Source organism: Scyliorhinus canicula, chromosome 1 (genome assembly GCF_902713615.1).
Source record: "Scyliorhinus canicula chromosome 1, sScyCan1.1, whole genome shotgun sequence".
Classification (NCBI taxonomy): domain Eukaryota; kingdom Metazoa; phylum Chordata; class Chondrichthyes; order Carcharhiniformes; family Scyliorhinidae; genus Scyliorhinus; species Scyliorhinus canicula.
In genome coordinates this window covers 28944509-28960879 of record NC_052146.1, presented here as the reverse complement: position 1 = coordinate 28960879, position 16371 = coordinate 28944509, and the positions used below count along the sequence as shown (strand labels likewise).

Sequence of the window (16371 nt, the reverse complement as noted above, 5' to 3'; positions counted from 1 at the left end):
GCTAGGGCAGCACGGTGGCGCAGTGGGTTAGCCCTGCTGCCTCACGGCGCCGAGGTCCCAGGTTCGATCCCGACTCTGGGTCACTGTCCGTGTAGAGTTTGCACATTCTCCCCGTGTTTGCGTGGGGTTCGCCCCCACAACCCAAAGATGTGCAGGATAGGTGAATTGGCCATGCAAAAAAAATAATTAAAAAATTTTACATCCATGCAATGTCCTGCAATTTCACACACAGATTACCTCCTTAGTCTTTAATGGGCCCTACGCCCTGGTTAACATCTACCCTTTAAATGTATTTATAGAAAATCTTAGGGTTCTCCCTAATCTTATTCGCAGGTCCTTTTTCATGCCTACGTTTTGCTCTTCTAATTGCTTTCTTAAGTTCCCTCTTGTACTTCCTAAATTCCTCTAGGGCCGCAGTTGAAGTTCTCCCTTTGGACTTGCTAAAAACCTTTCTTTCTTCCTATCCAGTCCTGGATTATCCTAGACATTGAAGGTTCCCTGAACTTATTACTCCTACATTTCCCCTATAGGGAACATGCTGGATCTGTACAACCCCCCCCCCCCCCCCCATTTCCTTTTTGAATGTTCTCCACTGCTCCGCTGTAGATTTTCCTGCAAAAAGCTATTTGCAGTCAACATTGGCCAGATCCTGCCTTATTTTAGTAAAATCTGCCTTACCCCAATCTAAAACCATCTTTTGCAGTTGATCTTTTTCCTTGTTCATAACAAACTTGAATGGTACCGTGTTATGGTCACTATCACTAAAATGCTCCCTCACTGCCACATCAAACACTTGACCAGCTTCATTCCTCAGAACCAGATCCAGCACTGCTCCACATTTTGTTGAACCTTCTATATATTGATACAAAAAATACCCCTGAATACATTTCAAGAAATCCGCCCCCTCTAAACCCTTTACATTATGACTATCCCTATTTATGTTGGGGAAGTTGAAATCCCCTAGTATAATTACCCGATTATTGTTCTTACACACCTAAGTGAATTGTCTACATATCGGCTCCTCTCTTACCCACTGACTCTTTGGTGGCCTACAATACAGCCCCACAAGTGACTGCCACCTTTATATTCCTACGTTCTACCCATAAATTCTCATTTGAAGATCCTTCCAAGATATCGAGCGCGATCTACTGGTCACATTGCTCATGAGCAAGAGAGCAACGCAGCCGTTAGATGCTGGGAGAGACCTCCCATGCTCTTCCCTCCAGCCTTTACGCCTTGCGAGTTCTACCCAAGTCCCACGAGGCGTCGGAATCAGAATCCCACCCAAAAGGAGTGTGACCAAATGGCATGCACCTACGTAGGTTTTAAACCTATGTAGGCAGTATTACACAGAATCTACCAACCTCCCCAGGGAGGCTGCAGCCGGACGCCGTCAGTACTGGTCCACACAAACGTGGACCAGGCAAATCGACACCAGAAGATCTCCCAGGACATTGAAGGCCCCTGGGTGAAGAGGGATAGTGCAGGGTGGCTCCCTGGACCTCTCCTTGGAACATGGGCACGTTGGTACTGCCCAGATCGCACCTTGGCATTGCCACTCTTGCACTGCCAAGATGCCTAGGTGGCACTGCCAAACTGGCAGGAACACTACTAGAATGCCAGGGTGGCGGTTCAAGGATGCCCAGGTGGCATTGCCATGGGTCAGGGCCCGAAGGAAGGAGGAGGGTATGAAGGGTGAGGGGTTGGGGTGCATGGAAGGTAGGTAGGGGCATCTGGGAGGGTGACGGGTGGGGAACGGACTGTAAAGGGGCCTGAAGAGGGGTGAGTCCAGACCACATAGTGGAGTGTCCTCACTTGAGGGGGTGTGGTGTAATGCCCGTCTGTGTGTATGTGTGTGGAAGGGTGACATTGCCCAAGGGTGGTCTACAACCTTAGAGGTCCTGCTTTTAAATCTACTGCCTAGCTCCCTGGATTTTTGATACAGGACCTCATCCTGCATTCTACCTATATCGTTTGCACCAACATGTCCCATGACCTTTGATTTTCACCCTCCTCCTTTAGGATGCCCTGCAGCCGTTCAATTACATTCTTGCTCCTAGCACCAGGGAGGCAACACACCATCCTGGAGTCACGTCTTTGACCGCAGTCTGCTCCCCTAATTAATGAATTATGTATTACTATTGCTCTTTCTTTCTTCTTCCTTCCTCCCCTCATACAGTCAAGCAGCTTGTGGTGCCAGGAGATCCTCTGAGGTACCATCAGCTTCTAAATGGAATACCGATTTGTGAGCGGGACCCCAGGGTACTCCCGCACAACCTGCCTGTTCTTCCTGGACTGCCTGGTGGTCATCCATTTTCTTTGTTCCTCTTGTCTCTTAAGCTGTGGCGTGACAACCTCTCTAAACATGCTCTCCACATAACTCTGTCTCACAGATGCGCCACAGTGTAACCAGCCATTGCTCAATCTCTGAACCCAGAACTCAATTTTTGAGGCTGGGAGCACTTCCCACACATAGAATAGAACAGTACAGCACAGTACAGGCCCTCGGCCCACGATGTTGTGCCGACCATTTATCCTAATCTAAGATCATCCTAACCTACACCCCTTCAATTTACTGCTGTCCACGTGCCTATCTAAGAGACGCTCATATGTTTCTAATGACTCAGACTCCACCACCTCTGCTGGCACTGCATTCTACACACCCACCGCTCTCTTTGTAAAGAACCTACCTCTGACATCTCCCCTATACCTTCTTCCAATCACCTTAAAATTATGTCCTCTCGTGACAGACATTTCTGCCCTGGGGAAGAGTCTCTGGCTATCCACTCTATCCATGCCTCTCATCACCTGTACACCTCTCTCAAGTCACCTCTCTTCGTTCTTCGCTCCAGTGAGAAAAGCCCTAGTTTCCTCAACCTGTCTTCATAAGACATGCCCACCAGTCCAGGCAGCATCCTGGTAAATCTGCTCTGCACCTTCTCCAAAGCATCCACATCCTTCCTATAATGAAGCAACCAGAACTGGACACAATATTCCAAGTGTGGTCTAACCAGGGTTTTATAAAGCTGCAGCAAAACCTCACGGCTCTGAAACTCAATCCCCCTGTTAATGAAAGCTAACACACCAGACACCTTCTTAACAACACTATCAACCTGGATGGCAACTTTGAGGGATCTATGTACGTGGACCCCAAGATCCCTCTGTTCCTCCACATTTCCAAGAATCCTGCGTTTAACCCTGTATTCAGCATTCAAATTCAACCTTCCAAAATGAATCACTTCACATTTATCCAGGTTGAACTCCGTGCCTCTTCTCAGCCCAGCTCTGCATCCTGTCAATGTTCTGTTATAACCTGCAACAGCCCTCAGCACTATCTACAACTCCACCAACTTTTGTGTCATCGGCAAACTTACTAACCCACCATTCCATTTCCTCATCCAAGTCATTTATAAAAACCACAAAGAGCAGAGGTCCCAGAACAGATCCCTGCGGGATACCACTGGTCACCGACCTCCAGACGGAATATTTTCCATCCACTACCACTCGCTATCTTCTTTCAGCCAGCCAATTCTGTATCCAGACAGCCAAATTTCCCTGTATCCCATGCCCCCTAACTTTCTGAATGAGCCTACCAAGGGGAACCTTATCAAATGCCTTACTGAAATCCATATATACCACATCCACTGCCCGACCTTCATCAATGTGACTTGTCAAATCCTCAAAGAATTCAATGAGGCTTGTGAGCCATGACCTGCCCCTCACAAAGCTATACTGACTATCTTTAATCAAACTATGTTTTTCGAAATGATCATAAATCCAACTCTCAGAATCCTTTCCAATATTTTGCTCACCACAGACGTAAGACTGACTGGTCTGTAATTCCCAGGGATTTCCCTATTCCCTTTCTTGAACAGGGGAACAACATTCGCCTCCCTCCAGTCATCCGGTATTACTCCAGTGGAGAGTGAGGACGCAAAGATCATCGCCAACGGTGCAGCAATCTCCTCTCTCGCTTCCCGTAGTAACCTTGGGTATACCCCGCCAGACCCAGGGGACTTATCTATCCTGATGTTTTTCAAAATTTCCAGCACATCCTCCTTCTTAATATCAACCTGTTTGAGTCTATTAACCTGGTTCACATTGTTTTCCTGAGCAACAAGGTCCCTCTCTCTAGTGAATACTGAAGCAAAATATTCATTTAGGGCCTCCTTCCTCAAACTAGGCACAAGTTCCCTCTACTATCCCTGATCGGCCCTACTCTCACTCTGACATCCTCTCATTTCTCACATAAGTACAGAACACCTTGGTGTTTTCCCTAATCCTTCCTGCCAGGGCTTTTTCATGCCCCCTTCTAGCTATCCTTAGTCCATTTTTGAGTTCCTTCCTGGCTACCTTGTAACCTTCTAGAGCAGAGTCAGATTCTTGCTTCCTCAACCTTACTAAGCTTCCTTCTTCCTCTTGCCTAGAAGCTCCACTTCTCTTGTCATCCAAGGCTCCTTCACCTTACCATTCCTTCCTCATCTCAGTGGGACAAAACTATCCAGCACTCGCAGCACGTTCTCCTTAAACAACCCCCACATTATTGTTGTGCATTTCCCAAAGAACAACCATTTCCATTTTATGCTCCTCAGCTCCTGTCTAATAGCAGTATATGTAGTCATGGAGGACACTGGTGGGGTCCAAGGCTCCCACATGTGACGAGGCCACACATTCCACTTGGCTATCATCACCTGACATGTCTGAAAAGTAAAATTTACACCTTAGACGAGAACAAATCTAAATAGAAGTAAAGCTTTTCCCAATAAATAATACTTTTTCTTAGCCTCGGATATTTAGACACATTCCCTGATATCAGTTTCTCACCAGCCAACCAGCTTATAATGCTTTACTGTGAGTTCACTCTTGGACTTTTTTTTTCAAACTGTCAAAACATTGCTCAGAGGTCTGATGCTCTCCGCTGCCTGAAGGTAGGTGAAGACTTGGGGCCCCGCGTTCTCAATTTAATTCCCACTGTGCTACCGTGCCGCTCATCTTACACTGCTCGCGCGCAAAGCTTTAGGTGAGATGTTAAACTGACATCTCTTCCAGATAGATGTAAAATTAGCATTATTTCAACTGTCTTCTCTTCCAGATAGATGTAAAATTAGCATTATTTCAAAGAAGAGCAGGGGAGTTACCTCCAGTGTCCTGGTCAATATTTATCCCTCGGCCAAAATCACAAGCAAAGATGTATCAATTTCGCTTCCAATTTCCACCCCACTATTACTTTCTAATGGTCCATCTCCGACACTTCCCTTCCCTTTCTTGACCTCTCTATCTCCATTTCTGAGCATAGACTGTCCACTTGTCTCCATTACAAGCCCACAGCTACCTCTACTACAGCTCTTCGCACCCCACATCCTGTAAGGTCTCCAAACCATCCTCTCAGTTCCTTCACTTCTGTTGCATCTGTTTCAATGATGCCACTTTCCAAAACGGTGCTGCTGATATGTCTTCTTTCTTCCTTAATTGTGGTGTCCTACCCAGTGGTTGACAGGGCTCTCAACCGTCTCCAAACCCATCTCCCACACCTCTGCTTTCACCCTTCCTCTCCCTCCCAGAACCAGGATAGGATTCCCCTCGTCCTTAGTTTTCACCTCACCAACCTCCACATTCAAAGGATCACCCTCCGCCAGTCCGCAAATTCCAGCATGATGCCACCACCAAACACATCTTCCCCTCACCCCCACTGTCAGCATTCCTCAGGGATGCTCTGGCCAACTCCTCCATCACTTCCAACACCTCACCCTCTTCCCTCGGCACCATCCCATGCAATCGCAGAAGGTGCAACACCTGCCTCTTTAACTCCTCCCTACTCACCATCTCAAGTCCTAAACACTCTTTACAGGTGAGGCTGCGCTTCCACGTGCACCTCCTTCATTCGCTGCACCCAATGTGATCTGCTCTACATTGGAGAGACTAAATGCAGACCGGATGATCGCTTTTCAGAACATCTTAATACGCAAGCAGGACCCAGACCTTCCTTTCACTTGCTATTCCAACTCACCGTCCTGCTCTCATGTCCACACGTCTGTCCTTGACCTGCTGCAATGTTCCAGCGAAGCCCAACACAAACTGGAGGAACAGCACCTCATCTGCTGATTAGGTATGTTACAGCCTTTCAGACCTAACATTAAGTTCAGCAACTGCAGACTGTGAACTCTCTCCTCCACCTTCACCCCACTTTTATTTCTAGCTATCTATTTTCATTTCGACCATCAATTCATTTTTCCCTCACCACTGTCTCCCTTTCCCCGACCCCACCAGAGCCATCTGTTCCCTCTTCCAAGTGGTCTTTTAGAACATAGAACATACAGTGCAGAAGGAGGCCATTTGGCCTATCGAGTCTGCACCGACCCACTTAAGCCCTCACTTCCACCCTATCCCTCAACCTCCTTTGACACATTGCTTACCCCTGTTCTGCTAGGAACACATTCCAATCTCTTAATGTGCCACTATCAGACCCTTCTTAGTTCATTATCACCACCATTTACATTCCCTTTGTCTTTTTGTCCACAACATCTTTGTCAATCTCCATCTATTGCTGGCCCTCTATCCAGGCCCAGTGCTCCACGCTCACCACCCTGCAATAGTATAAATCTCATCCTATTTCTAGTTCTCTCGAATGTGACAAAGAGTCATCCAGACTCGAAATGTTAGCTCCGTTCTCTCCCCACAGATGCTGTCAGATCTGCTGAGATTGGCGAGCAATTTTTGTTTTTGTTTCAGATTCCAGCATCCACAGCAATTTGCTTTTATCACATACAGATTGCCGGTCATTATTCACATGATTATTTGTGGGAGCTTAGGTGCTCAAATTAGCTACTGTAAATTCCTACATTACAACAGCTGTGACAATCAATATCATCCTAACTAAAACAGCCTAAAACTTTCTAAAACAATGTTACCCAATGTTAACAGATCCTTAAAAAAATTCCAGGATGCGGATCCATATCTTTATGAAAAATAAATCCGTTCTTCCTCTACCTGCATATCAGGAGTTGCAGAGATCATCCTATTCGTTTTTGAGATTTTTTTTCCACAAATAGACTAACAAAGAGGGGTGAAAACATTACCTCTGGCCACCTTCAGCGGCACCTTCTATTATTCACAGGTCTCTTGCTAAAGTAAAGAAATATCAACCAGCTTTCCCCACTGATTAATACTTGTATTTAAAGATTTGCTTTAGGCTCTTGATGCCTAATAGCCAAATGAATGTTCAGGTTTTCCCATGAATAATGGTCTTTTGGACAATGCATCTGTAGAATTAGATAGCGGCATGAAGTCAGTGACTTCAAGGGAGTCCTATACAAAATCTTCTCAGACAGTTTCAACTGAAGGAGAAATGAATACAGCTAGATGATTAAAAAAAAAAATTCCTTTTTGTTACGACATTTTTTTTGTGTCAACTTTAATTTCAAGAAAGCGTGTGTGCATAAAAAAGTTTTGCGTTAGTACAAAACATTATTCTTTCCTGCTTAACTGAGGATTTCAACCACTTCAAAATAACTTCATGAATGCAAAGCCAGTAAATTTGTTGAGGTCTTTTCAGTTTTATGAAAAATGAACTAATGTAATATTCAACACTGGCTCGCCTCTTGCTCAGAAATTCTGACATAGTCACATTAATTTAGCTTTTTCCCTACATCGTTTACATTTAGATAATTATGGGAGACAGTTTGAACACACCTGATGTTGGCTGCTAAAAGCATCACAGAACCACCTTGGTACCAACCAGATCAGCTTACTGCAGTGGAGCAATAAAGCACATCTCATTTAACGCAGCAGCAATGCGACACTCACACTGTCATCTGTCATCATAACCAGTGACTGCACAAATCAGTCACCAGGCTAGTTTGTTGACACCTTGAAGACCATAACTGGAAAATAAATATGAAACAGTGTGTTTGCAGTGGTGCACCACAAACGTTCTATCATGAATTTAAGAACCTAACGTGATCATGATCCCACCCAGGGAGAGGAACCAGAGGTGATCATCTCCCTTAACACAGAGTAGGCCTTCGATAGAGTCGAATGGAGATACCGGAACGGTTTGGGTTTGGGCCAGAGCTCACCTCATGGGTGAAAATAATAATATATAGCGTTCCCATGGTGAGTGTAGGAACAAACACCACCAGCACTGGATACTTCCGGCTGTTTAGAGGCACATGGCAGGCGTGTCTGCATGTTTTCTATCCCTGCTACTATTTGTCCTGGCAATTGAGCCACTGGTGATCGCTCTAAGAGCAGCAAAGGGGTGGAAAGACATTCGGAGGGAGACAGAGAGCATCAAGTCCCACTCTACACAGGTGCCTTGCTCCTCGACGTCTCGAACCTCTTAGCCAGCGTGGAAGGAATAATGGATCTCCGAAGGGAGTTCGGAGCCTTCTCAGGTTATAAACGTAACCTGAGCAATAGCAAAATCTTTCCCTTGAACCCGCAGGGGGCAGGAGCAGAGCTTTTTTTTTAAAACAAAGTTACAGTACCCAAATATTATTTTTATTCCAATTAAGGGGCAATTTAACATGGCCAATTCACCAAACCTGTACATCTTTGGGTTATGAGGGTGAGAACCACACAGACACAGGGAGAATGGGCAAACTCCACATGGACAATGACCCAGGGCCAGGATTGAACCCGGGTCCTCAGCGGCATGAGGCAACAGTGCTAACCACTGAGCCACCGTGCTGCCCAGACAACAGCAGTGCTCAGGAGGTTGTCGTTCAAGATGGCCCAGACCAAATTCCAATACCTGGGGATCTAATTAGCCGACGACTGGACACAGATCCACAAATGGAACCTGACGAGCCTGGTGGAACAGGTAAAAAGGGACCTGAAGTGGTGAGACTCGCTCTCGCTCTCCCTAGCAGGGAGAGGTGGATGTCCTAGCCTTTGCCTCCATTATCGCTCAACGGTGATGCCTGCTCCGTGGCGATTGGCACTACCCAAAGCTGCAGACTGGCCGTCCGACCTGACAGAATTTTCAAACTTGAGAAAATAAAAAAGCCATTAGAATATCAGAGAAAGGCTTCCACAGCATGTGGAGGCTGTTCATCAGCATATTCTAAGTCCTGTTCGTAACTAACAAGTTTTTTTGGGGGGGGGAAATCAGAAAAGACCACAAAACAAAGAGAGGAAAAAGGGGTTTGACACCAAGGGAAACGTCAGACAAGTAGAAGGAGAGAACGGAGATGGACAAGGGGCAAAAAGAGAAGGCAACCACTGCGGCGAGCACACCCAGCGGATACCCGCCCCCCGCAGCATGACCCAAAGCCAGGAGACAAGGCGGGGTGGTGTGAGGCGGGGGGGGGGGGGGGGGGGCACAGCAGGATCGGCCGACCCTGCCAAACACAGCCAGCCACCACCCCCCCCAACCTATTGGGCCCATATCAGGGCTCAGCTGTCTTTTTGATTTCTGTATAGTATGTATCCTTTTTCGACTTTCACTTCGGCTAAACAAGAGCACCTTGTAATCTACGGTTTACATGTCAGGGCTGTATAATATGCATATAACTGAAACCACTGCTGATAGTATACTATTTGATAAATGTGTAGGTTGATCTGAACTGTTGATATAAAATGCCAAAAGCTCCATATAAATACTTTCAAAAAAATGAATTTTGAAACCAGGAATGGATTAAGAGTGATTACGTAGGCAGGCATTTATGTGACTGAAGGAACTTCAGAAATACAACATCTGTGATGTGAAAATCTAACTGTTTTCTGATTATTTGTTCTTATGTGTGTTCTGGAACATATTAGAAAGGAAAGACTTCTATTTATACAGTGCCTGACCATGTTCTCGGAACTTCCCAAAATACTTCACATTGAATTAATTACTTTGGAAGCGGGTTATCTCATAAATATCACAGCCAACTTCCAAACAGCAAAATCTTATTGTCGCATTAGAACGGCAGCAATGATTTTGGTGAAGTTTATTTTGAGGAATTTTGATCAGGTCTGAGATAACTCTCTACTCTCCTTTGAATAGTGTCATGGGTTCTGTCACTCCATCAGCAATGCTAAATGCTCAAATCCTGGTCCATCTCAGAAGTGCGGCCAATTGAACCATCCTATTACAGCCAAACTCTTCTATTTTTGCTCAGTGTACATAAGAAAGCCCAGAACAACCAAAGAAAGCACTTAACCAATCTGACTCACTCCTTACACAGGTAGCTATATCTACCCTACTTTGACTGTACCGTAAATATTTAGGGCGGGATTCTGCGGTCCCCCAGCTAGTACTAAGCAGCGCCTGGTTGAGGCCTCCTAGGAGCCGCTGACTCCCAGACGCCAGGCGAATTTGGGGTTGGGATATTTAAATGAGCCATGAATATCAATTTCTGATGGCTGCCATCCAGATCGCGCCGGGCTTAGTGAGCCACGTGACTCGTGATCGGCTGAAGCCCGGCGCAAAGTCCAATTTGGGGCTCTCCAGGGATTCACTCATCATGCAAAGCTGAATCACGTCCCTTATCTCTCCTCCCATTTAAAAAAAATCTGCTCTGTTGGAAAATGTACTGACCAGTGCAAAGGTTTCAATGGTCTAAGCTTCAATTCTTGTCAGTCAGGACTGCAGTTGGGGTTATCACAGTAGGACTCTTTGTCCAGGAGGGGGATGAAAGCTAACCAGTGTTTCCATTCCCAATTTTTATGCCATGGCTTTTGATAGAATATGAGCTTATATGGATGATGGATCAGGTTATGTTGGGCAGCTTTCCAACAGAATTGGCAGGCTAATGGCCATGAAACCACACACAATGCCAAGAGTTTTCAGGAGAGAATTAGAAAATTGAAAACAAATTAATTTCCTGTTGCTGCCCATGTATTATTTAAGTACATCATCCAGGACAAGTGGCAAATTGCATTTTGTCAATAACACCGCTATGCTGGCTACAGAGCGTTAATTCACCTTTTAGTTCAGCCCACCGTTCCACTGGAGATGTGTGGTGCAGGGGGAGTGCTTCTCTTCTTATAGAATCATAAAAAACAACAGCACAGAAAGAGGCCATTTGGTCGGTGATGCCTTTGATAGATGAGTAATGTCTTATCCCATGACCTAGCTTTTGGTCTATAAATTGCAAGTTCTTCGTCCTAAGGTACCTGTCTAGTGCACCTTTAAGTTAGTTTTTGAATTAGTTTCACCAGATTTTCAGGTAGCATCCCAACAACCAACAAGTGTGAAAACAATTCTCCTCATCTCACCTCTTGAATCTCTTTCCTGTGATTTTGAATCCATGACCTTCAGTTATTGTCCCACACACCATTTTACTCTATCAAAATCTACAGAAAACCTCTATTAGGTCAGCTGATATGGTCACAATCTGAACTTCTGTTCCATAATGTAGTGTTGATGTTTACCATCACATTGCAATATCAGACATTTTCCAGTTACACATGTTAGAGAAAACAAGACAGGTTCTCATTCAAAAGAAAATGTTCTGGGTGAGTTAGCACTGAGAATAGCGAGGGATAAGAGTACCAGGAAATTGTGATATTGTTAGCCTACTGTTATTTGATCTTGACACCAGATGCAAGAGGAGGAATGAAAGCACTGTAAATGATTTACTAACAACTGAGATTGGTAGAACATAATCACGTGGTAGTGGAGCCAAATGCGGGAGTGTTTTGCTTCATGTTGGCACCCAGTCATCAAGATTTGAACAATTCCAAGTATTCTGGGCAGGTGACACTAATTTGGTCAGAATAAGATGTAGGCTGGAATCTGAGTCGCTGGGAAGCCGGTGCCATATTACGCTCTGATGGGCATTGATTGAGGCAGGATTTCTACCTCACTTGGGAGGAAGTCCTACCTTAGACAGTCCCCCCTGGCACAACGCTGCAGTGGACAGAAAATATACTACAGGAAGCTGCCTGGAACAAAGTCCCGGGACCCAGAGCGCAGGTAAATAACAGGGGTCCCAGGGGAGGGTGAGGAGGTCAATAGGTCAGGCCTTAAGGGGAGGGCGAGGAGATCAATAGGTCAGGCCTTAAGGGGAGGGCGAGGGGATCAATAGGTCAGGCCTTAAGGGGAGGGCGAGGAGATCAATAGGTCAGCCTTAAGGGGAGGCTCCCCCTTCAGAAGGGGCCTTCTGATGGGGGTGCCCTTTCTCCCCCCCCCCCCCTCCCCCCACTTCCCATCCAAGTTCGAACTTTGTTTTTCTCCAGCCTTCCCTCCCATAACTATCATCCATCCGTCAGCCTAAACATTGAGGGCCTAGCAGTAATTGACGCCCTAGCAGTAATTGACGCAGTGATGTGGAGATGCCGGCGTTGGACTGGGGTGAGTAAAGTAAGAAGCCTTACAACACCAGGTTAAAGTCCAACATGTTTGTTTCAAACACTAGCTTTCGGAGCACTGCTCCATTCACCTGAGGAAGGAGCAGTGCTCCGAAAGCTAGTGTTTGAAACAAACATGTTGGACTTTAACCTGGTGTTGTAAGACTTCTTACTGTAATTGATGCAGGGCAAAGGCGTGATTTCCGGCTCCACCCGGTGTGATCATTTACATCAATGAGCTTACTAATACTTTCACTTGCCAAATTCAAAACAATGCACCATCTTCTACAAACAACAATGCAAATTTGCATCTGAACTCACCCCAGTGCTGACCAGTGACAACATGATTCGTTCATTAAGGGCCAATGTTTCTCCCTGTTTCATCTTGATTCGTTTTTTATCTAAACACTTCATGGCATACCTAAAAATTGTAAACAAAAAAACAGAGGATAATTACACAAACTGCCACACTAGGAGCTGCATGATTCACCAAGAAAATATGCACCGGCAGCTAAGTACAGAATGAAAGCAAAATGAGGTGAGAAACTTGATCACAGTCAATTTCTTCACTATTCGCACCCACACCTGAAAATCCAATGGAAATGCAAATTACTTTTGGCTATGAGCTAAACATGATCCTCCTGGAACAAAATAATAAATTATTAAAATGATGTTGATTTCTCTTTGAGATGGGGGAAGGAGTCGGAAATGCGGTCTATTTGGGATTGTGTTGGCTTTAAGATGACACGCATAGCCATGACAGGTGAGGACTGAGTAAACCCTTCATTGCAGGCCGTTTGAGTTTTTTTAAGTACCGCAAAGGTGGGAGACTGTTATGCTGAAGCAGTATAATGTTTTGGTCAGGTTCCACTACTGACAATGTTTGCAGGTTCAGCCACCAAGGCACAATGGAAACACTGGAGATATGGATACAGTGCAGAGAAGCATGTGACTAGACTTATCGCCAGTCTCAGAGCAGCAACTTACAAACTAAAAAGCTTTGACTCTTCAGCTTCCAAAGTGTGTATGTGAGAGACAATATTATAAAGATATGTCGTAGGATACTAACTAAAATAACAGGTAATCCAGAGCACTATTTCAAATTTAACCACAACTGCAAAACAAAAGAATATAGATTTTTTTAAATGGTAATTGGCAAGCTCACAATAATTGCCAGAAGCACACAGAGAGATTAAAACCTATATTGCATAGGGTGATGGGGGGGTACTAACTCCGGAATCATTCAAGAAATTGGATGCTGTTGAATGGATCACAGGCTTTTATGCATGCATCAATTAGATCGACTGAACGGCCTCCCTCATCTTTACTTATGTTTCAGATCTTTATAAGTTAGTTAGAAAATAATATTACACATCTACAATTCTTATAAAATGGTATAATCTATTTTTTAAAAGCCAGATCTCACATTGTTCTAAATGTCTGTGTGGCTAATAGAACATAGAACATAGAACAGTACAGCACAGAACAGGCCCTTCGGCCCTCAATGTTGTGCCGAGCCATGATCACCCCACTCAAACCCACGCATCCACCCTATACCCGTAACCCAACAACCCTCCCTTAACCTTACTTTTATTAGGACACTACGGGCAATTTAGCATGGCCAATCCACCTAACCCGCACATCTTTGGACTGTGGGAGGAAACCGGAGCACCCGGAGGAAACCCACGCACACAGGGGGAGGACGTGCAGACTCCACACAGACAGTGACCCAGCCGGGAATCGAACCTGGGACCCTGGAGCTGTGAAGCATTTATGCTAACCACCATGCTACCCTGCTGCCCCGAGACATGTTCTCTTCTTGATTTAACCATCTTTAATTGAGTGGCAGGTTACTGTTTAAACTCATGTTCTGTCAGGAAAAATCATCCAATTTAACTGCACCAAAGTTGATGGTTAAAAAATAGCGGTGTCTAATTCAGTTTTTGTATCATGAGCCATATGGGTAAACATGTTACAGTTTGGAAAATCATGGACCTTGATTTCATGATCTTGTGATACTTTTGCCCCATAATTAGGCAACAAGAACTTATGAGTAAGATTTTCAAGGCAGGCAGAAGATTTAGAAACCAGTCTATCTTTAACCAACATGGGGCCTTGTGACCTTTCTTTGCTTGGTAGCTCAGACTCCTCACAGGCAAAACCCCATTCCTCAGCCAGAAAGACAAGATGATCCAGGGTTTCTAACCTCCATGTTACCTTCCAAACTAAAAACACAAGATGGTCCATGGGACAGGTGTCCCCAATAGCACAGTTAGTTAAAATTTCTGGGCACCAAAAGGAGGAATGTTCTTTTGTCTGCAATTGGTTTTCAATTTTCTCTTCCCTGCCATCTCTCCAAGTTATTCTCCCACAATTACACTCTTTATTATACATTTGAGCATTTCAGTGATGTGGGAAATTTTGAGGTGCAGGGCTCTAAGAACATGTGTTGACCATGTCATTTCTAAATCCGATATTACATTGTTTTCCTTTATGTTAATCATTTGATCTCCCAAAAATCAAAAACCTGTGCTTTTTAAGTGAAAAATATTATTATCGATAGGTATTTTATTTTGAACCTTGTGGCATTTTAAATTATTAGTCTTCAGCATTGCTAGAATTCCATTGTGCAGCATTTTACAGGTCAAGTATTTGTTATCAGAGATCCTTGCAGTTAACTGTGTTTCGGATTTCAGATAAATTTGGTTTTCGCATATCAGAGTAGGCCTACTGACATTACAATAAGCCTAGACTGGCTATAGCTTGCTGTTTCACAGCCCCAGAGACCTGGGTTCAAATCCGGGCTTGGGTCGCTGTCTGTGCGGAGTCTGCACGTTCTTCCGTGTCTGCGTGGGTTTCCTCTGGGTACTCCGGTTTCCTCCCACAAGTCCTGAAATATGTGATTGTTAGGTGAATTGGATATTCCCAATTCTCCCTCAGTGTACCCAAACAGGCACCAGAGTGTGGCGACTAGGGGATTTTCACAGTACCTTCATTGCACTTATGAAGATTATTCTTATAAAGTTAATAAAATGGCTAGAAAAGTAAGATGTATCACTGAATGCAGGATATCTATATTAGGCTCCCACCCACGGCACCAACTTCAATTCTGCTTGTAGGAGATGGTTCAGAGAGTCAATGTACTCTGCTGGGAGATATAATTGAATAGATCTTCCAGCTTCATCTGCCTCATCAACATTGTTTTTAGTTTCATAAATTTGCATTTTATTTTATAGATTGACATTATTTCTAGCTCACTTACAAATGCACATTACTGCCAACTGGTCACACAAATTTTTTTCTTTTTTAAAATTTAGAGTACCCAATTATTTTTTCCAATTAAGGGGCAATTTAGCGTGGCCAATCTACCTAGCCTGCACATCTTTTGAGTTGTGGGGGCAAAACCCACACAGGCACGGGGAGAATGTGCAAACTCCACACAGGCAGTGACCCAGGGCCGGGATTCGAACCCGGGTCCTCAGCGCCATAGGCAACAATGCTAACCACTGTGCCACCGTGCTGCCCCCCGGTCACACATCTTAATGATATCATCTATGGGCACTTTGGCTGCCGAATAAATTATGCCATCTTCAGCAGCACTGTTTTTAGAATTTACATTTCATGACCTGAAAATTGCCGTGCTCCATCAGCTGAATTAATGACATTACTTTGACTGGGGAAGAGTAAACAGCAAAAATAGTGTCCTTCAGCAAGAGTTAGGTACGGGAATGTGCTTAACAATTATCCAGGAGCAACATGATTTTACAGTTCTTCAATTACTCTGGATCTTTATGTACACTCAAGCTTCACTTTTCAAGCACACTTTCAGATCTTGGGCTCCAAAGGCAGGAAGGAGACACCATCCTCAGATGTTCATAGCTTTTTTCAAGCTCACTTAGTTTCTCCCTTTGCAGTTCTCTCTTTAACTTGGAGCTTTCTTTAACGTTAGCACTACTTCTGGATGCTCTGGAACCTTTCTTCTGTCTCTCTTGCTGTGTCCTGCTCTGTGGGCCAGTTACTCTGTAATTGCGCTCCTGCTCAGATTACGTGACCTTGCGTGGGGTTTTGAGCCCTTTACTATTGTGCACGCAA

At 44.7% G+C, this 16371-nt stretch overlaps 1 protein-coding gene across 2 annotated transcripts in view; it reads right to left on the bottom strand.

Annotated features, from left to right (window-relative positions):
- Positions 1–16371, bottom strand: part of grk3 (G protein-coupled receptor kinase 3) — a 408882-nt gene that overhangs the window by 119774 nt on the left and 272737 nt on the right. For both annotated transcript variants that reach the window (XM_038778587.1, XM_038778674.1), the window contains exon 9: positions 12601–12700. In XM_038778587.1, coding sequence (XP_038634515.1) covers positions 12601–12700 — 100 coding nt within the window. The remainder of the gene's footprint in view (positions 1–12600; positions 12701–16371) is intronic.